Source organism: Rousettus aegyptiacus, unplaced genomic scaffold (assembly GCF_014176215.1).
Source record: "Rousettus aegyptiacus isolate mRouAeg1 unplaced genomic scaffold, mRouAeg1.p scaffold_m13_p_11, whole genome shotgun sequence".
Classification (NCBI taxonomy): domain Eukaryota; kingdom Metazoa; phylum Chordata; class Mammalia; order Chiroptera; family Pteropodidae; genus Rousettus; species Rousettus aegyptiacus.
This window is the reverse complement of record NW_023416286.1, coordinates 49,384,170-49,405,472: the sequence shown is the minus strand read 5'-3', so window position 1 is coordinate 49,405,472 and position 21,303 is coordinate 49,384,170. Positions and strand designations below refer to the sequence as shown.

The window sequence follows — 21,303 nt, the reverse complement described above, 5'->3', positions numbered from 1 at the left end:
ACTACGAGCGGTGGGGGTTGGGGAGGGCGGGGGCGGGGGCGGGTGGAAGCCTCATGTGGCACAGGAGCACACTTCTCCGAGTATTCCTGAAATTCAAGATCGAAATACCTGCCTGTAGTCATATCCCCAAGGGACTCACGATAGACTGATGCCTTCTTCTGAGGATTTACCTTGGGACATTACACACTACTTAAGCTGCCTAGAGTCCCAAGTCCTTCTAGGGATGGCCTCGGCGATGGAGAGCAGGAGGTGGGAAGAGTTTGTCCATGTGATTGGCCAATGGGGAGGAGGCCAATCTGGTTCTTCATCTATAGAGTCCTAGGATGGAGAGGGGTATCAGTCTAGCATGGGGTCAGAGGACTGTCACTCAAGAATGAGCAGCCGCATTTGCTGGCCCCTCTGAGCTCACGTGCATCTACGTTTAGGTCTTCCAATGGTTCTTCTCCCTGTCACAGCGGTACCCTGAGCCGCTGAGCCCTCTGGCTCTTGGCTGGCTGAATCTCCCATTCTAAATAATTACTTTGGCAGTTTGGTTTAAGAAAGCAGAAATGTGAAACCATCTTTGCCACATGTCACTAATGATGACCTCAATTGCACAACTGAAAATGTGTCAGGGAGGAGAGGCTACTCTCTCCCCAGAATTGTGGTTGTTACCCTTGAATGCTTAGGTTTTAGTTAACCTGTAGGCCCAGAAAATTGGGTCTTCCAGTTTATCTATCACCAGGAGACTGTACCCCATGGGCAGTGGGGTGGTGACAGTCGTATCAACCTTCTTTGCGGTTGTTCCACTCTCCCTAAGACAAGTGAGGTGTGCGTAAGTTGGGTCAGCCACAGAGCTAGTACCATGTGGCGGAGGGAGTGGGCATGGAGCCCTGAGTCAGATCAGCTCCTGGACATTGAGGGGCATTGAGGAGCCGAGGCTCAGCCCTTGTCGCTCAGAGGATGAAGCGACAAGCTGCACTGGACTCCCTCAGTTTGGGTGGGTGGAGATGATGACAGTGGTTTATGAAAGAAGATTCATTGGGAAAATAAGGGTTTGAGAAGATTAATACATAGTAAAAGAATCAATAGAAAATAAGCAGAATTTCTGAGGTTGTTTTTCTTCAAGACCACAAAAACTTGAACAGTTTGTCAATTGTGTGGAATGCAAGTTGGTCTTAAGTTTCGAAATCTTCCAACATACCAGCAATCACCAAAACATTTGACAGAGAATATTGTCACTAATGTGAAGGCAGCATTTCTCTATGTCTACCCAATGACCACCTCAGAATCACCTGCAGTGCCTGTTAAAATGCAGATTCCAGGCCTTACACCAGACTTACTAAGTCACCTCTGAGAGAAGCTCAGACACCTGCGTGTTTAACGAATTCCGCAGATTTCCCTGGCACATCTCACATTAAAACCCACTGTGATAAGAGCTCTGATTAGTTATCTGCTGATGCTTAACAAGGTACCCGAAATGCAACAGCTTAGAACATCAACGGGCAGGTATTTTCTCATACCTTTTCTGAAGGTTGGGAATTCAGGAGCAGGGTGCCTCTGACGTGTGGTCCCCATGAGATTCCAGTCATGATGTCAGCAGGGCTGCATCATCCGAAGCCCGGACTGGGGTTGGAGGATCTGTTTCCAAGATGGTGTTCTCACAAGCTCTTGGCGGGAGGCCTCAGTTCCTTGGCACTCGGCGTTCTCTCAGGGTGGCTTGAGTGTCTTCACGGCGCGGCAGCTGGGTTCCTCCAGAGCAAGCAATTCAAGAAAGGCAACAAAGTGAAAGCAATGATGAATTTTATGACCTAGGCTCGAAGTGACACACCATTATTTCTCCAGTACCCCGGTGGTCACACAGTTCAACCCAGTTTGGTGAGGGAGGGGACTGCACAAGTTTGTGAATTACAGAACGTGGAGACCACTGGGTGCCAGCGTGGAGGCTGCCGACCATAAGTTCGGAGGGAAGAATTAGGTAAAAACTTGGTTGAGGGAGGAACATGTTCAGGCCCCTGTTCATGACAGAAGCACCCATGTGGTATGGCAGCACCCTTTAGCTGGCATTCCATAGGACCCTACAAGAATTAAGCCCCAGTTTGATGCAATGTCTGTGGTTTGTTTTAAGCAGCAAATCTGTGGTTACAGGTCCAAAGGGGTTCTTTGGAGAGAAAGGAACAGAGGGTGACATCGGCTTCCCAGGAATAACAGGCATAACAGGAGTCCAAGGCCCTCCCGGACTTAAAGGGCAAACAGGTAAAATCTCTTGCAGTCACACGATCTTCCTCCAGCATTCTGCCTCCTCAGGCATGGCTCGATGGTGCAGTGACCAGCAGGGCTGAGCACAGCTGAACCTCTGAATCTCCAAGACCCTGGAACAAAGGCAGCCAATTTCACCTGTCTCCTTGTCTGCTACAATCACACTCCACCCTAGGAAGCTGGCTCTTGCATGTTGCCCATTCACCTAGCTCTGCCTTAGGACCAAAGCCATGGAAACAACCAACCCAGCTATGGGAGACACGCACAGGGAAATAAAGGATGAAAGGGTTCGTGTGGCCCAGCATCTGTCTCTCCATAAGCACAGACTAAGTTCTTTTTAAGGGGTCTCTTTCATGAATTTGCATATGTAGAAAACTCCTTTGGGGATTCCAAATTAATAATAGAAAGCAAATGATGAACTAGTTTCATGCTTTTTGGTTATTGCTGCTTTTGCCCAGAAACTGTGACTCTGACAGTCTAATCCTCAGGGGCTTGTTTTATGGGTTCTTCTCAGACTTCTATTTGGATGATAGGAAGAGAATAAGAAAACACAAGCTGTTCTCTCTTTGGCAAGGCTGAACTAACACCCTTAAACTTGAATGTGGGTTCCCAAACCACATGCATTCCTGGCTTGAATAGAAGCAAGTCCTTTCTCCAAAAGAGCTTCCGCCCCATCCAGGCAGGACCTGAGCTGGAGGTTGGGTGGGAAGGCCTCTCCCGAGGTCTTCAGGGTTCCTGTGTCTGACTTAAGGATACTTTTACCGCATCTCAGGCTTTCCAGGACAGACAGGCCTGCAGGGGCCGCAGGGAGAACCAGGCCGGGTCGGAGTACCTGGTGACAAAGGAGATTACGGCCTGCCAGGGGTTCCAGGCTTATCAGGTAAGACCATTCTTCTCTTCACAGATACAAGCACATGATGGTTCAAAGGCAGACCTGAGGAGAGGCACCATTAGCTAGGTTGGCCTCGCTCCAAACTGTTTTATGTAAGACTGTGTGAGATAAAAGGCAGGGGTGTGCGTGGCTTACTGTCCACACAAAATTCACCTAGAACAGAGTTTGCAGTTGTCCAAGCCCATCAGGAAACAGCCAGACGTGCCAGTCTGCACAGAAATGTTTCACTCCTCACAATGAGTGGAAACCACCTGAGAGGCCTTAACTGCTCAGCCAGCACACGAGTGCGGAGGAGAGGCCAAAGGGACAGAGGCCAAGTTCTTCCACCACAGGCTTCCTGGCTGCTCACCGAGTGAGGTCTGGTGGAGCCTTTGGCGGGGTTTGGAGGGTTCCGCGGCCTGATCTGCACAGGCCACTGCTCAGGGACAGGGCCTGGGTGCCCTGATAAGCCCTTAGCGGCCGGATCGGCCCCTGGTCAGGGACAAGCCCTCAGCTGCTCTGTTGCTCAGAATTAAGGGTGACCGACCCATCGGCCTCCACACTCACCATCCGCATCACAGGAGAAATTGCTGCCTATGTCCCATGTCCTATTTTAAAAATGTTCCTCCTCAAGAATCCACTGAGAATGGAACTAATGCCAGACTATTAGTTCTAGGCAATTTTTTCAAACCAAGTATATACAGTGACTCAAGTGCCAGGAAGAGAAAGGGGACACACCACTTCCCAGTTCCTTTCTGGCTCTAATGAGTCCCTGCAGAGACTATGAAATCAATCTTTAAGTTTGATGGTTCTCTCAAGTGACATAGAAATGATTAATTTACCTGTCAGCAATATAGTCTGCTTCCTGTTGCCGGAGTTTTGAATATATTGGATGGGTGACCGCCATATCATAGCAAATGAAAACATGTCTGAATGATTTTAAGGGCTTCTCTCTTTGCTCTCCAATGCGTGAAATAACCATGCGTGAAACTCGCACAGGTTTTCCAGGCACCCGAGGCATCGGTGGATTACATGGCCTGCCAGGCACCAAAGGCTTTTCAGGATCCCCAGGTACCTAGCACTGCTGCAGACATGCCCAGCAGGGTGGGGAGCTGGGTGGGACATCCTGGATGCTGGGTGGGGGGTGGGGCACTCAGAGAGCAGGACTGCTCCATGACTGTCAGATCATCCCTGCGGCTACAGGTGGGGGTCCCTGTGGTCCCCCACAGGTCCCAGTGGTCCCGCACACCACCGAGGTGCGATCCCTAATGATCCATCCCCTTGGGCCAGAAGTCATGTTGCATGGGCCTATCAGGCTTTGGGAGGAGAGAAAAACAAATGGTTTGCTTTTTCAGTAGCGTCTTGGGGATGTTTGAGATGCATTTGTTCAGTTGTGCAAAATATCTGCTTTGCCCAACACTCTATTGTAATCTTTCCTTTCATTGGCACAGGGAGGCAGTTGGTGCCGGCCTGTCCTGAGGCGGTCCCTGTGCTTTGAAACAGCTAATGCTTTCTTAGTCATCTCGGGTTGATATAAAATAGATAGATAGATAGATAGATAGATAGATAGATAGATAGATAGATAGATAGATAATGCTAATAATAAAATACCACAGACTGCGGGACTTAAACAAAAGGCAGCCATTCTTCACCATTCTGGAGACTGGGAGTCTGAGATCTAGGCGTTGGCGTGGTCTGGTTCCGGTGAAGGTCCTCTTCTTGGCTTGCCGACAGCCACCTTCTTGCTATGTCCTCACACAGTGGGGAGAGAAAACAAGCTCTCTAGGGTCTCTTATAAGGACACTAACCTCATCATGGGGCCTCATCCTAATGACTTCATCAAAACTTCATCACCTCCTAAAGGCCCCAACTTCAAAAACCATAACATTGGAAATTAGGCCTTCAGCATATGAATTTTGGGGAAGACACAATTCAGCTCATAGCCATGGTATACCAGTCTGACTGTGGGACACTGAGGGACATAGCAGGCTGAAATTGCCATGGCTTCCTCCTGGTCTTCTAGTTTTGAGTCTCACCAAAGAGCATTGCTATTCTTTCACTTGTGAAAATTAACTGCATGGTTGAAGACGCTGACGTCACCTCTGTGTTAACCCTGCCACAGGTACAGACCTCCATGGAGACCCAGGTTTCCCAGGTCCTGCTGGAGAGAGGGGTGACCCAGGAGAAGCCAACACCCTTCCAGGCCCTAGCGGAGCCCCAGGACAGAAAGGCGAGCGAGGAGCTCCAGGTGAGGCCCGACACTACCGATACCACCGTCTGCATAACCACAACCCAATACGTTGTTGCTGGGTGGCCGGAGTGAGTGTGAGAGATAAGAAGTCATGTCTGTCATTTCACCCATCCACCTTCTGAAAGGGGTCGGGAAAAGGGTCCCTTTGAGATGAGGATGAGACCCAGCCTGGGAGAAATAGAAGGAAGCGAGAGGCCTCAGATCCACACGGTCCTAGCATATAGTGCTCACAAGACATCACAACATCATGATTTCCGTCATGATGAGGGTTAACATCAGATTCGCACAGCATGCTGCTCAGACTCTGCACCTGACGAGGACAGAGTACAGCTTCCGCAAGAGCAGGAACTATCTCTCTCATTCCCCTGCTTTTAACTTAGCTAAATGCCTGGCATAGAGTAAGTGCTCAATAAATATTTATTCGTGATTAATGTTGTACAGTTATAGAGTAACTTTCTTTGACCTCGACTGAAAAAGTTAGGTGTGCTCCAGGATACCCTTAGCTTACTTCCAATGGTCCTCTTATATGTTCTCTCTGCAACATCAGTTTCCAAAACTCCTCTTGAACCTACTGTGTAGCTCCCTGCTCTCCATTGAAGGGACCTAAAACACATCTCAGGTTTCCAAACAGTCCTAAAGCATAGTGTCTCGTTTTTAAAGCCATCGACCCCCTAGAAGGCCCTCATCTTGCACAAAAGTCACAATAGTCCAGTGACCCGGTGGCCTGGGAGCAGTCCTGGAGGCCAGAGCAGACCCTTCATTCTGCCCACCGGGCTCAGCCTCTGGCCAGAAATAAGGAAAGGTGATTTTCGGTAGTGACATCACAGACGGCTAGTCAGAACTCTCACTCTCCTCTAAAGACTGGGAAATAATCTCAATCTCTTGTCTCTTAAGTTTCATCTCAGGCCAGAAGCTTGAATTTGCAGCCTCAATTATTTCTGCAGCTGATGCTTGGTCTTCTGATCACGGTTTGCCCATGAGTTTTACAAAACAGCCTTTCATCAAATCCCCCTCAGGCAGGGATTTTTTATTTCAACACTTAGGAATATTTATGGTGGCCGCTGAGAAAATGAAGTTGTTTTGACCCTGATTCCAGCAGTCTGACTCCTGCTCACTCCACGTCCTCATTAACAGAGGCCTAATCACTAGTTAAGTTCATTATGATTTCACGGGAATCTGGCCATTCTGGATCTTCTAACTCAAGAGTTACTGATGCTCTCCATCTGTTTCCGTTACTTTGTGACAATAGTTATAAGCAGCTCACTTGGTGTCATTTTACATCCAAGTGCAGATGGCAGCTGGCTGATCCCCTCGGTCTAGTAAATGCACTTGTTCCTCGCCTGTAATTAGTGAGAACACGGCGACACCTTTCTAAATGTTTTCCTGGCATGTGTGTCTTCGTCCCACTCAGAAGTGGCACAGGATCTTGTCTCCTGTACTGGGTAGCGGAACCTCCCAGTGTGAAAATCTCTTTGTGTTGCTAATGAAAATCGATTAGTCACCGAGCCGTGTGGGGGACACAAGAGACCACTGTTCGTTACCTTTCCTCAGTCTCACGAACTTGCACTGTGTTGTCCCAGCTCACTCTTCTCTCTACAGTAGAGATGATGGACCCTGGACACTATCACATTCTGTTTTATTTTGTTTTGTTTTGTTTTTTCAGTGTTCTAGTACTAATCTCTGACTCCCCAGACCTTCATGGAAAACAAATATTAATATGGCAATTAAGGAATATGGCTGTTCATCTCACTGCTGCCTCAGCAGCACCCAAGCCTGCCCGGCACAGATGGACGCCCATAAATATTGTGTCGGCTGAATCACAGGGAGGAATAGGATTCCCACAGGTTTCCTTATGTGGGGATTGCCGTCAAAGGTCTATCCTCGATTCGTGCCGAAGGGTACCAGCCTTTAACTCAAATACAGTCAATTCTTGTTACTTGAAGTAATTATTTTCTATAATATTGCTATAAATATTGAATTAGCAAATACCAAATCATTGCTTCTAGTGGAAATGCAGGGTTTGGTTCCTGTGAGCCCCAGGTCATATTTCATCAACCAATCAATACATAAACTTTATTTATGTGTGTTTCCATTTCAACACATTTTGTTTAACATATATTGTTCATTCAGTAACATTGAACTCACAGTCTTCAGTACTACAACTCAGGCCTGAAGGAAGCTCATCTAACACACGTGTTTTCTCCATGAGGCACGTCGCAGCCTTCCTGAGCTTAGAAGCCAGCCAGACAGCACTTCAGCATGATGCTTAGGGGCCGATTTGAATAATGAAATCACCAGGAAAACGTGAAAAAATATTTTTAAAAGTGGCACTAAATAGACCCCAATAAAGGGGATCCTTATTTTCACTCTGAGCTAAAATGGGGCCCTTCAGCTGGGATTCAAATATTCTGCCTCTCCTGCTTGTCCTGGAATACAATATTGATTTAGGGTCACCAGTAAATCTTAGTGAGTAGGCCAGATGGCAGATACAGAATCTGTGAGCGATGAGGATGGACTCTGTCCATAGCTGGGATCCAAGATACTAAAGAACAGTCACAGGGAGGATTAAAAATATCAATATTGGCGATAAGCTTCATCTTGCCAATATTGGAACCTTCTATCCCATCACAAGCACTAGTGGAACCGAAAGAGCTAACCACTCCATTGACACCGTCAGAATAGGCCTGAGGTGTCATATATAAGTAGCCACAGCGACTGAGCACAGTAAGACAGTCTCTGAGCAAGTAGCCTGCCCACGAGGGCAAGACCCCAGTGCAGGTGCATCCACAAGACCCTCTTGGCAGCAGGCTGGGGCTGGTGATAGTGGGGGCCACCTGGAAAGCCTGCCGTGTTCTGCTATGTTCTGACATCCCTTGGCCTCAGGGTAGCTTACAGCGCTCCCTCTCCTTGGTGGCTCTGCTCATGGACAGCTTGGAGGAGAAACGATAGATTAAAAAGTCAGATGCTGATACTAAAAATAACTTCTATTTCCTTCCTAAGGGGAACGAGGCCCAGTCGGGAGTCCAGGACTTCAGGGGTTTCCAGGCATCACGCCCCCTTCCAACATCTCTGGGTTACCTGGTGACACAGGGGCACCAGGGATATTTGGCCTGGAAGGTAAGCGGGGCTCACACTTCTGTGCATTGGAATCTCTGGGGGGCACACATGGAAGGACAAATACTGTGTGATTCCACTCCTGTGAGGTCCCTAGAAGAGTCGAATTCATAGAGACAGAAGAGAGAGTGGGGGTTGCCGGGGCCACGGGAAGGAGAATGAGGAGTTGGTGTTTAATGGCGACTGAGTTGCAGTTTGGATGATGAAAAGTTCTGAGATGGTCGGTGGTGGTGGTTGCACAACAGTGTGAATGTACCGAATGCCACTGCAGTGTGCACTCGAGATGGTTAAAATAATAAATTCGTGTTACTTATTTACCAGGATAAAAAAGAAAAAAGAAAAAAAGCGCCCAGTGGGACAGACTTGCCAAAGACCTTCCCCTAAATGGATGACTTCCTATCCGGCCTCCTGGGCGCCTCCCGCAGCGGGTCCCACTGCCCGTGGCCATGACTGTGCCTTCCTCCTGTTTATACTCTCTTTTCTTGTGACTGATGTTGACAGGTTATCGAGGGCCCCCAGGGCCACCTGGGCCTGCCGCTCTTCCTGGAACCAAAGGAGATGAGGGGAACCCAGGAGCTCCAGGAAACCCAGGGACCAAAGGATGGGGTGGGGACCCCGGGCCCCAGGGCCGGCCTGGCGTGTTTGGTCTGCCGGGAGAAAAAGGTAACTGCCCACACGAAAGGGTCCTCTTTTGGGGGAGGCTGGCAGCTCTGATCAGAGATGACGACGGCCCCCACCCAGGCATGTGTGTCCTCAATGTCCTGCTTGTCTTGAAGGGCCCAGAGGTGAGCAAGGATTCATGGGAAACACAGGCACCACTGGAACTGTGGGCGACCGAGGCCCAAAGGGACCCAAAGGAGACCGAGGACTCCCGGGTAAGTGGCCATCCACGTTTCTGCAGGGCCAGCATTTTCGGTCAACTGCTGCCAGGCGTGTATTTTAGAACTATTCCTGCCCATCTAGATGTGGGGACACCTCTAAAGCCACTCTTTGTCACGGGGACCAAACCCCAGCAAGACTAGGTCTGCTGGCGCTCCCATGGACACCTAGCGAATGACAGTAATTCTGGACTGGCCGCTCAGATGGATAATACCCACCTTCATCTCTAGAGAACAAGGTTGTTCTAGGAAACTCCAAGGTTAATTTCAACAAGTGAAAAAAAATAGAACAGAAATCAGAGCAAGAAAGCGAGTGGTCTTCCTAAGTCAACTGGTCTTCCTTTTCCCTCTTCAGGTCTCCCCGGGCCTTCAGGATCCCCAGGGATTGCGGGAATCCCACAGAGGATTACTGTCCAGCCGGGGCCAGTGGGCCCACAGGGAAGAAGAGGCCCCCCGGGGGCACAGGGAGAAATGGGGCCCCAGGGCCCCCCAGGAGAACCAGGTGAGAGCGCTGCTCTAGGGCTGCCAAGGAAAGGCTCCTTTTCTTATTTGCTTTGTTTTCACTTTTGTTTTCTTGCTGAAAAGCATTTGTTAAGCGCCAGTGATGCCAAGCATTGTCACTCTTTCTGTGACTCCCATACCTGTTTCATTGGCTCTGCAGGTTTCCGTGGGGCTCCGGGGAAGGCAGGTCCCCAGGGAAGAGGCGGTGTGTCTGCTGTTCCTGGATTCCGAGGAGACCAAGGGCCCATGGGGCACCAGGGGCCAATTGGCCAGGAAGGTGAGCAATGGGTGGTGAAAGGGGCAGAGGGCAAGGGAGCTCTTCGGGGTCCCGCTGTGGTCTGACAAATGGACTGTGGTATGTAGGGAGGAAATAAACAAGTGCCAAGGTGAGCAGAGATAAGAGGCTGCCACCCTTTCTGTTCTGCAACTCCAGCTCAGCTCCTAGGGCCCTTGCAACAGCCTTGGTCCTAGCAGAACACCTGGCACAGAGAATGCCCAGGGCAGGCTGGCTTCCTTCCTTCTTCTGAGACATCCGCAGGTGCCTCAGAGAAGGAAGCAGTTGGCATACTCTGAGAGACAAGAGTCATAAAGATCTGAAGGCCTAAGACAATACGCTCAAAGAAACCAATTATATTAACAGGAACCATTATAAAGTCTTGTGGTGAAAGGGGCGGAGGGCAAGGGAGCTCTTAAAATTATTTGTACATGCGCAGGACAGGATAGGCCAGAAATAATAGCAAGTCATGCAAAAAAACTTCTTGAGATTCATCATCCTTCCATGCTCAGTTCGAGCCAGTATGATATGAGACCACATTATTAGCACCCAGATCTCAGAAAGAAGCAATCCACCACCCATAGCCAGGACATTATGTAACATGAGAAATTCACATCTGAAGATACACATGGACAGATGGGAGCCATCCATGCTAGAAGACCGAGACATCACAGGGCGGAGGGGATATCCTACGAGAAAGTGACGAGATGTGAAAATGTCCCAGGAGAGGAAGGACAGCTGATTTTGAGCACTGGGAAGGCTGTCTTGTTGGGGGTAGAGTAGACCTTACGCTGTGCTCCAGGGGCAGAATCGAGACCCCTGGGTGAACGTTACAGAGGTGGATTTCTAGCCCCAGGATGGCCCAAGCGTGCAATGGGCCGCCTCTCCCCAAGAGTCCAGCAAAGCCGCCTGGGGTAGAGAAGGCCCGTTTGTTGTGGGGTGGGGGGATGGACTTCATCTCTAGTCCTTGCTCAGCACCAGCACATCCTGAGAGGAAAGCTCACGGGGCCGAGTCTTTGCCCTTGTTCAGCACCATCACTGTCATTATCCCATGCTTACTGGGCACAGACATAGGTCGGGTCCTCCCCAGGAGGCCCTCGGTCTACAAGGGCAGAGCCACTGAGACCCTGGCCTGGGGAGAAAGCCAAACGACAGCTGTAATTGTCACCATGGGATGTCAGCCATGTGTCGGGGGCTGAGATCCACATGGCACTGAAAGGCGGCCACTCTCTGTTGGGCCCTAGGGGAGCCAGGCCGCCCGGGGACCCCTGGCCTGCCCGGCATGCCTGGCCGCAGCGTCAGCATTGGCTACCTCCTGGTGAAGCACAGTCAGACAGACCAGGAGCCGATGTGCCCTCTGGGCATGAACAAGCTCTGGAGTGGATACAGCCTGCTCTACTTCGAAGGCCAGGAGAAAGCCCACAACCAGGACCTGGGTAGGTACTGCCCGCCGAGCCCCCGGGGCCAGCTCAGATGGAGGTGGTCAGGACCCAGTAGCCACAGATGAGCCTCTCCTGATTGAAACACTGGACCCATCCACATTTCTGGGGGTTTCAAAAGAGATTAGCATGGCCTAAACCTAAGGTAAAGACCACAGAGACCTGCCTTCTAACTCAGCAGTGCCTCCCACAGGCTCCCGTGAGGCTCAACCTTGAGCTTGCTCCCCTCTGCCTGGAGGCCACCAGCTGCTTCACCTCCTTCTTGTTTTGCCCCAAGTTCTGTAAACCAGGGGTCCCCAACCCCCAGGCCGTGGACCAATACTGGTCTGTGGCCTATTAGGAACCAGGCCGCACAACAGGAATTGAGTGCCAGGCAAGTGAAGCTTCATCTGTATTTGTAGCCACTCCCCAGTGTTAGCATCACCACCTCAGTTTCACCTCAGATCATCAGGCATTAGATTTTCATAGGAGCTCAAATCCCTGCTGCCAAAAAAGGTCGAGGACCGCTGCTGTAAACAGTCAGACTTGGGACATGAAGGCTGGGCGTCACATGGAACTCCCAAGAAAATAGATATGTAGATACCTGTACTTGGATTTATTCAAATAAGCCCGGTTGCCAAAAGGAATTAAAACAACTTAAAAGCACACAGAAAATGTAGCAAGTGCATATTAGAAGGCTGGGCTTAGGAGGAAGGCGCCTTAGTCCATGGTGTCTGTGATGGGACAATTGGGAAAACCATCGCACTGAGCCCTGAGGATTTGTGCACATTTCTGTATATATGTTCTACTTCTATAATAAGTTTAAAAAAAAAAAAAAATGGGGGAAAAGCAAACAAGGATAGGGGCCTAAAAGAGAGCTGGGACCAAAGCCAAGAAGGTAGTAGCCACAGCGCTTGATCGGCCTGCTGAAGACGAGGCACACATTTGGCTCTAAGCTTGTGAGCAGTCGGTGTGAAGAGGGAACCCTGCTCAACAAAGTAATTCACACTGGCCGTAAGACAGTGTTGATCTTTTACTCAGAAACAATAAAATTATTTGCAGGTGGGAGTAGCCAGAGTTCCCTCTGGGAGGGTGTCGTGGAGTATGATGAGCGAGGCCCTCATCTTGGATGCCACCAGGGGTTTCTTGAGGCTGGTGCTTTAAGACCCCACCCCCCAACCCCCAAAATGGGCCTCATCCAGGATGCTATTTCACAGACACCACTCCCTGCTGACCCACTTGGTCCAGATGTGTGAATAAGAAATTCTAGAAGGGCAGGGCTAAAATGCCAGTGTAGTCTGTTTCCCAAGAAATGGGAATTGGCTTGGTCCCCCAGTGCGAGGCTAAGCCCCTCCAGGTGGCTGCTGAGGCAGACTCCTTATGTTGGGCCTCCTGAGCCTGGCCAGGCCTGGAAGAGCATCTTCCCAACCACACTCAGCTGTGACCCCCTTCTACAGGCCTGGCAGGCTCCTGCCTGGCTCGGTTCAGCACCATGCCCTTCCTGTACTGCAACCCTGGTGACGTCTGCTACTACGCCAGCCGGAATGACAAGTCCTACTGGCTCTCCACCACCGCCCCACTGCCCATGATGCCTGTGGCTGAGGACGAAATCAAGCCCTACATCAGCCGCTGCTCTGTGTGCGAGGCCCCAGCTGTCGCCATAGCAGTCCATAGTCAAGACGTCTCTATTCCTCACTGCCCGGTTGGATGGCGGAGTTTGTGGATCGGATATTCCTTCCTCATGGTATGTGGTACTTTCTAGCACTCTCTCAGAACATGGAAACAGGTAGACATCTAGTTCCTCTCCCCAGCCATACCCTGGCTGAGGAAGCGGCAAGAACAGCTGCGTTTTTAAGACTAGTCGGACAGGGCAGTTGTTCAGGTTGTGCACTGCACATTGGTACCAGGCCCAGGGGATGAGTGAGAGCTGAAATGCAAGCCTGCACTTTTGCCTGCACTCTGCCAACTAAGCCCCATGCCTAGTCCTCAAGCTGCACTCGCCCGGAGGGGACCCATTAATTTGCCATCAAGCCTTTGTACAGGCTATAATTGGATAGATTTGGCTTATGGTGCATTTTACTAAGCAGAACACCAAAGGTAAAGCTCTTCTGGTTTATCCCAAGGCGAAACATAGGGAGAATTTTATGTTATGATTCTATCTACAACCTAGAACGCCCTCAAGAAACATTAATTAACTAGTTTAAAACATATAAACTGATAAGGAAAATCCAGGAATACCAGTGTCAGGTCACCTTTGGCTATAAAATAGAGAAATCCAGCTATAGTGACTGAATGTCTAACATATTAAATATTTCATAAATTATATTAATAACACAATGTATAAATTGATCCACACAAATTCAGAGTTCTTACCCAGCCCAGCTGGTCCCAGCCCTGAGGTGTCCAGCCCAGCATTTTCTCCTGATCCTGCTCCTGTGGCCCCAGGCAGCTCCCTTGGGGAGTTTTTCCCAGGGCCTGCCTGGGCAGCTCTCAGTTTGGCCTCAGGTCTTTCAGACCAAAGTGATGCCTGAGATGCCTCATAAAGATATGCCTGCTTCTCCCTGCCTATTTACAACAAACAAGAAGATGGTAGCTCTGGGTTGGAAAGGCTTCTGCATTTTGTGAGCAGAAAACTTTTCAAAGGTTTTTGTCTTTTGCTGGTCACTGCCCAAATGGCTTTTTTCCCCCCACAAACTGAAGCTAGGTATTGCTGTTCTAAATTAACAGGTTTTGGCAACCCACTCAAAGCTTGCTCACTTAAGCCAAATGACACTCTTTTACGTATTAGCTTTGAGATTCAGGAGCCCACCGTGCACCTTCGTGAAATGAAAAGAAACTCGAACTTGAAAGTGGCAAAGAAAAGCTCCCTCTGACACTTGTCCTGCTCTCCAGCCAGCAGCTGCTGGAGCATCTCAAGTGGTCAACTGCTTCATTAGGAACCCTCTGATTGAAACAATAAATTACCTGAGTAGTACATGTTCATTATAGAAAAATCACAAGTAGAGATTTTCTTAAAAGAAAAACAAATGAAAGCCACTCATGCTCCCTTCCTCTTTATAAACTTTAGGAGAGGAAGGGCAGGGAGGGGGTCACTTTGTATGGTGCTTATTTTTAACTTAATATCAGACGCTGACCCACATCTTTATTTTCCCTTGAAATAAAAGTTAACATTTGGTATCTCTTCTGTCAAGTAAACACTTCATTCTTTGAATGATTGGGTATATGATATTTTTTCCCCAAAAGTAGTCAACTGTATCTACTGCTTATAACCTGCTTCTGTTGTTGTTCTAGTTGTCACTTAATAACAAATCAGGACCACCCATGTATGTCGATGAACACTCCCCTGCAGCATGCCTGGTGCCCAGTGCTGCCTTTCGCATGTCTATCCTGATTTATTTATCCAACCCCCAGAATTAAAGAGTATGTTGCAGGTGGTCTGTGTTAACATAGATGTTCACCATGTGCTGTTCAGTTAGGGGAAAAGGCGCATCAGTTACAGCCTACCCCAGAGTGTCTCCGGCGAGTGTGCTCACAGCTCTGCCCTGTCTCCCTTCTGCGCAGCACACGGCCGCAGGTGACGAAGGCGGCGGGCAGTCGCTGGTGTCGCCAGGCAGCTGTCTGGAGGACTTCCGGGCCACGCCTTTCATCGAGTGCAACGGGGGGCGTGGAACCTGCCACTACTTCGCCAACAAGTACAGCTTTTGGCTCACCACCATCCCTGAGCAAAGCTTCCAAGGCTCGCCCTCCGCCGACACGCTCAAGGCGGGGCTCATCCGGACGCACATCAGCCGCTGCCAGGTGTGCATGAAGAACCTGTGATGCGCTGCGCTCACAGGAGCCGCCCGCCCAGACGCACTTCTCTGCAGGTCGACCTTCCGCTGAGGGGGGCCACTTTGGTGCTTATTCTAACTTATTACCTCAGCTGCTGACACCAAAATTAATTACATTGTTTTCTTTAAAAAACAGAAAGGTCACCAAAGGAATTCAGCACCTATATTTATAGCAAATAGCCCCTTGTCATCCATAGACGCTGGCCACCGTCTCCACTCTGCAGAATAAAGCCCGCCTCTGTGACACCCTGTCTCTCCAAAATGGAAACTATTAACTGCCCCAGCACTCCCTATGAGGCCATACTAGACTATTACACACTAGGTGTAGCTAACTTCTTAATGTGTACCTATGTAGTCACTGCACTTCCAAATGCTGCAGACAACTCACTTACTTAACTCACTTAAAGAGGTGGTATAGACAAATGAAGCCATACAGTCCAAGGGCTCTTGAACTCACTCCCACTGTTCCCACATGGGTCTCCTGGGGACAGGCCCAGCCTTGCTCTCAAAGCCGACATGACCTTCTCCCAAATACTGTTGATGTGAATTATCCTAATCCCTGCAAGAACGCCAAAAAAACACAGATAGTCACACACCAGCTTGTCATTCTTTCCACCACATTCTCATAGACCCTTGTGTTTGGCAAAACTTACGTAGAAGCAAAGACCTAATTTGACCGCAAACTCCACTGAGGTGGAAATGACCTATCCTCTGCCCCAGGTGACCTTGGAGAGTTACCCTCCATCCTTTGTGGTTGTACTCCTGTGACTACTCTAGCCTCTGTAACTAGTGTAGAATAAAAGAGGGTTTTGAACACTTTTATACACCCAGTTGTTGACAGCCTTAATTTTCTCAAGTCCATAGAGCACAACGCTGGCTGTGACTCAAGGCACCGCCCTGGCCCGCAGGCGAGCACTGCACTGCATGCAGCTCAGCACTGCATTTTCTTGAGTTTCGGTAGACTTGAACCCAAGTCTGTGGTACTGTCATTCCTTCCTCAGGGAACAGTGTTTGTATTTACAATGCATTCATGTTTATAGAAAGAACCCTAACCGTCACTCATAGGAATAAAGGGGATGAGTACTTCACAAACATACTTCTAAAGTCATTCAATTCCTTCTGACATGACATTCCAAGTCAAATCTCAGTATCTGCAAGAAATAATCTCCAAGACACATTTCTGGTTCGATTTCTCTGAAACGTGGCTGACTCTTGGGGACCCAACTCACAGAATTTATTTTTAACCTTTAAAATTCAATCTCATATTAAGCTCTAAGAACAATTTTGACATAACGGAATATGTATTCCACCTGACGTTATTTGAAATACATCGGCAATGTCGGCTTGCATTCCTTAGAAGGTGACAGAGACAACGACTCTGCACAGGAGCATTATTTGAGGACATGATTCCAGGGAACAGAGTGGGGCCTGGGCAGAGTAAACCGACGCAGGAGGGCACCTTACTAAGGGTGCTACTGCTCTGGGCAGGCAGTTGAGGGCTCTACCCTGCTGGGACCCACTGAGGAAAGCCACAGAGGCCGCCTTGGATTGTCCTGCCCGGGCATGGGGAAGGGACGTTTTCAGTCTCCAGCTCTTGCCCTCAACGATCGGGGATTGCCTAAGACTGTCAGTTCCTTCACATTTCCAGGTGTGCCATGGCTGAGCCGGCTTCTAGAGCATCTCAGGTAGAGGTAGCTGAGAACCAGATGAAGCTGATGCTAAGTACTGTAGCTCCACCCATACACAGCTGGTTTCCATAGCAACAGCTGTAGCAACAAGACAGACTAAGAGGCTGAGGCCAGGGCTTGAAAGATGCCCAGCAGAGCACCTCACCACAAAGCTTGTGCGGGCAGCTGTTTATTCTAGACTCTAATTCCCGTGCTCAAAACTAAGCAAAGTTTGTCAACAGTCCTGAAGATTTTGCGTGACTTGGTTTAGGTTTGAGGCCCTCATGTGGTTCACACTTCAGAGTTAGGTTCTGAGCCACGAAGGACTAGGCACCTAGCAGGGCATGCAAGCCCTGGACACCATGCCCACCTGCAGACTGACTCTTGGTGGGGGGTGGTAGGGGGACCTTATGGAATGCAGGGCTGCCTCATAGAAGTCCTGTCCCCTTTCCAGAACAGAAAAGAGATTCCTATCTCCTTTCAAGTTTAAGAACAAAGGGCAGCTGGGATGGTGGCAGACTTAGAAGCTGTGGGTCACACAATGGTATAAACTGACTATAAAACTGCAGTCATTTCCGCAAAGGCTATTTGATTATATGGGGATCAGGGTCAAGCTTCTCTGTCACGGGGAGAGGGGAATCCATGCTCTTGCTTGGAGCTGACATTCTTAATTCTAGTTAGAAAAATTCCATGTAACGTGCAGAGTTCCTGAAAAAGCACTTCTTGCACCTGGAGTAAAAGGATTCTGTTGGGGGTCGGGGGGGCGGGGTTTCCCCACACCTCCCTTCCACCAGGAGGAGCGCTATCCGGGTGTGGGGGGACACCACACAAAGGCGTGAAAGAGTGAGACCACCAGAGGGTGAGGCCAAGGAGGACAGTGGGAAGTGCGCCCAGAGACACACATTCCCTGCATCCTGGAGCTAGCTGACAGTGGCCCTCCCCAGGGCCCACCCTATTGACCTCACCAAGAAGCCAGTAGCCCTAGGCCTATCAGACTAGCCCCCAAGAGACTGCTTCTAGGCCTCCAGGACTTTTTCCAGCGGAAACAACTGGATGGGGGGATTAAATGAGGGCAGCTCCTCTTGTCTTGGGTAGTGGGTATCTGCTGGTGAGAGGCTTGAACAGCCAACGCGACCTTAAGAGGAGAGAGCAAACACAGCAGCAAACAGAACAAGGCTTTTGAAGGCCCCAGACAGGTTCTCCGGCTGCCCTGACCTGGAAGGGCCTGGACTTGGGTGAGACCTGGATGTGCATCCCTTTCCAGCCACTGGTAGACTCTGGCCTTAGACATACCTTCTGTTGCTCTGGGACTCAGTCCTCACATCCTCAAAGCGGGTGCCTTACAGATCCTCCTCCTGAGGGAGGGGCAGTGAGTTCAAGGCCAATCCAAGGGAGGGGAAGACAGGGAGCAACACCGAGGCTTGCAGACTAAGCAGTCGCTTGATCTTAAGGTCCTGCAAAGGGGCACTGTCAGCCCAACAGCTTCCAGATCAGGCACAAAGGGAGATTGGGTCAAGCGGCACATGTGTGTTCCGGGTCTACGCTGCAGGCCTAGCAGCTCTGCCCAATTCTGACGGTGCAGGTCCTTCTCGCTTTGAGAAGTGGGAAGGATCAATGACCACTTCAGGCCACAGAAGGAAGGTACTCAGAGAACAGGGTGGAGTAGTGGAGTAACATAACAAGGGCAGGTAGGAGGGCCGTGGAGGCACACAAGTTCCCCTGGCCCAAATTACACAGAGGAAAGTACAATTCTAGACTCCCCCAGCAACAGCTGGAACAGATTTTTGCCTCCAAAACTCTTTGGATGCCTGAAGGGACCACACACCTCCTCTCTGATGCAGGGTCCCGGGTGCCAAGGCCTTGCTTTCCTCAAAGTAATTACAGATAACCCTTGAACAACACGGATATGAACTGCCCAGGGTCCACTTATACACAGATTTTTTCAATAAATATGTACAGTACCATAAATGTATTTTCCCTTATGATTTTCTTAATAACATTTTTTCTCTAGCTTACTTTATTATATGAATACAGCATATAATATATATAACATACAAAATATGTGTTAACTGTTATCGGCCAGGCTTTCAATCAACAGTTCATTAGTAGTTAAGTTTGGGGGAAGTCAAAGCTATATGTAGATTTTTGACTACACAGGGCTTGGTGACCCTAACCTCCACATTGTTCAAGGATCAAACTGTAGTTGTCATCTCATAGAAGGCACTCTGCATAATCAGGCGCACCACAGAGCATGGAGGTGGAGGTACGAGTCACTCCGTCTCCCCTTTTCTCTGGAAGACAAAAACCGCCTCTCTGATCCATGCCACTGGCTTTGAGCACCGGGCTTACCTCTGTTATAGGGAAACTGTATGCCGGAGGTGACATGGCTGCCAGACATTTGTTTGAGAGGATTTTCCTGGCAGAGCAGGCAGCTCTGTTTAAACCAGGATGTCAAGTTCAGAAATGACGAAGTTGTATTTTTAAGAAACCAGCCTAGCAGCCTGGGAAAAGAGGGAACCATGGCTTACAGCTCTCGGATTACAACATGCCCAACCCAAAACTTCCCAGACGCCTCCACCAAGCGTGACACCTCAAGGGCACCAGGAAACATCCACCTAGGAGACGTTGTTGAGAAAAAGGTTTTTCTCTGTGTGAGGACACTCCGGAACCCCAGATGAAAGCTGCAGTGATGGCTCCCAGACCAAGACAGCAGGTTAACCCAGAGCTATCCGTGGCCTCCCAGCCCCAGGGCAGCTGCATTTGTACAAAGAGGAAGAAAGAATGTTCCAGGGTGCCAGCTCAAACCCACATCCGGAAGAGAAACCCCTTCTACCTCCACCAGCTGGCTCAAGCAGCTGAACGGCCTGAAGCTTTCCCGGGACTGACCTGGTTCCCTGGTCCGAAATAGGGCCCACATGAAGCCAGGGCCAGAAATGCATGAGTGGGTCTGGACACAAGGACCAGGGCCCTAGTAAGAAAGAGCCCAGGCTGGCATCCAAAGTCCACTTGGGACAAAGCCCAAAGGGAAGTCTATTTATAGAGCAATGATAAAGGGTGAAATGCTTACGTGTCGTTGATGGAGTATATGCCATCCCTGGGCAATCGCTCAGACTTGCGGCCATGCCGGGACACTAGCTGGAGGTGCCCAGAGCAGACAGGCAAGGGAATCAAAGATGATCGGGAGGTAAGGGCCATGGGAATTCATTGAGCAGCCATGCCCTCAAAGACAAGCTCCTGGGTCTCCCTGGGTGGCACATTTCCTAGCTGTATCACTAACGAGGACGCACTTTACAGAAAATAAATATAACTTTGACCCATACGATGGCAAATTAAACTAAATCTATGAAAAGCAATTAAACAGATCCATTTTCACTTTTCAAAGGGCTACAGTTGTGAAACTAAAATTTGAGAACTCAAGACCACCTGCAGTGACAGGGCGCCTTAATTGAGGCACCCCAGGCGCACACGGGGGCTGTGCCAGCATTTCCTCCTCCAGACGGGGCCCACTCTCTCACCTAAAGAACGAACACTGCACAGGAGCAGAGGAGGCAAGCCCGGAGCGGCCCAGAAACAGAGATCATGGGCACTTGACGAAATTCCTGAACATCACCACCAAAAAAAAAAAACCTACTCACAAAATACTGTTTTCTCACCAGCTTTCTGCCTCGTTTTGCTTTCTGTGTTATTGGCTGAATGCTTCTGTCCCCCCGAAATCCATATACTGATGTCCTAACTCCCAGTGTGATGGTATTTGGAGGTGGACCCTTTGGAAGGTCATGAGGGTAGGGCTCTATGATGGGATTAGCGGCCTTATAAGGAAAGAAACAGAAACCAAACCTCTCTCTCCCTCCATCAAGTGAGGACACATCGAGAAGCCATCCACAAGCCGTGGAAAGAGCTCACCAAAGAGAATCAGCTTGCACCTTGATCTTGAACTTCCAGGCTCCAGAAATGTAAGAAATAAATGCCTGCTGTTTAAGCCACCAGTCTGTATTTTGTCGCGCATTCTGAGCTAGCTGAGACACCCCTTTCCCAACAGAGAGCCCCAAGTCTGGCCTGCACGCTCTCAGTTAAATTTCTAAAAAAACAAAACCTATTGTCTCATAGCTCTCCCATCTTCGCATAATACAAAGCAATGCACCCACCAATCAGCCGAAAAGGGGTTTATGATTCAGTAACTGCCTAGGTGACTGAAGCAGAACTTAGCAGAAAGAGAACTTTCAGTTTTGCTTATATTATTGGAACTCAGGTCATTAAGACA

General features: G+C 49.5%; 1 protein-coding gene and 1 long non-coding RNA gene across 2 annotated transcripts in view; one reads left to right on the top strand and one right to left on the bottom strand.

Annotated features, from left to right (window-relative positions):
* The window catches only part of LOC118609376, a 42,472-nt gene extending 37,131 nt beyond the window's left edge, over positions 1-5,341 (bottom strand). The window contains exons 1-2 of the long non-coding RNA XR_004953373.1: positions 5,236-5,341; positions 1,503-4,184 (exon numbers count right to left, since the gene is read on the bottom strand). This is a non-coding gene — a long non-coding RNA (uncharacterized LOC118609376). The remainder of the gene's footprint in view (positions 1-1,502; positions 4,185-5,235) is intronic.
* COL4A2 (collagen type IV alpha 2 chain) overlaps positions 1-16,467 on the top strand; it is a 178,572-nt gene extending 162,105 nt beyond the window's left edge. The window contains exons 37-48 of the mRNA XM_036228807.1: positions 2,128-2,235; positions 3,011-3,118; positions 4,109-4,180; positions 5,232-5,357; positions 8,361-8,477; positions 8,976-9,137; positions 9,251-9,349; positions 9,708-9,854; positions 10,014-10,130; positions 11,372-11,563; positions 13,003-13,289; positions 15,107-16,467. Of these exons, the coding sequence (XP_036084700.1) occupies positions 2,128-2,235; positions 3,011-3,118; positions 4,109-4,180; positions 5,232-5,357; positions 8,361-8,477; positions 8,976-9,137; positions 9,251-9,349; positions 9,708-9,854; positions 10,014-10,130; positions 11,372-11,563; positions 13,003-13,289; positions 15,107-15,364 (1,793 nt within the window). The 3' untranslated portion in view covers positions 15,365-16,467. The remainder of the gene's footprint in view (positions 1-2,127; positions 2,236-3,010; positions 3,119-4,108; positions 4,181-5,231; positions 5,358-8,360; positions 8,478-8,975; positions 9,138-9,250; positions 9,350-9,707; positions 9,855-10,013; positions 10,131-11,371; positions 11,564-13,002; positions 13,290-15,106) is intronic.
* The last annotated feature ends 4,836 nt before the right edge of the window (positions 16,468-21,303 follow it).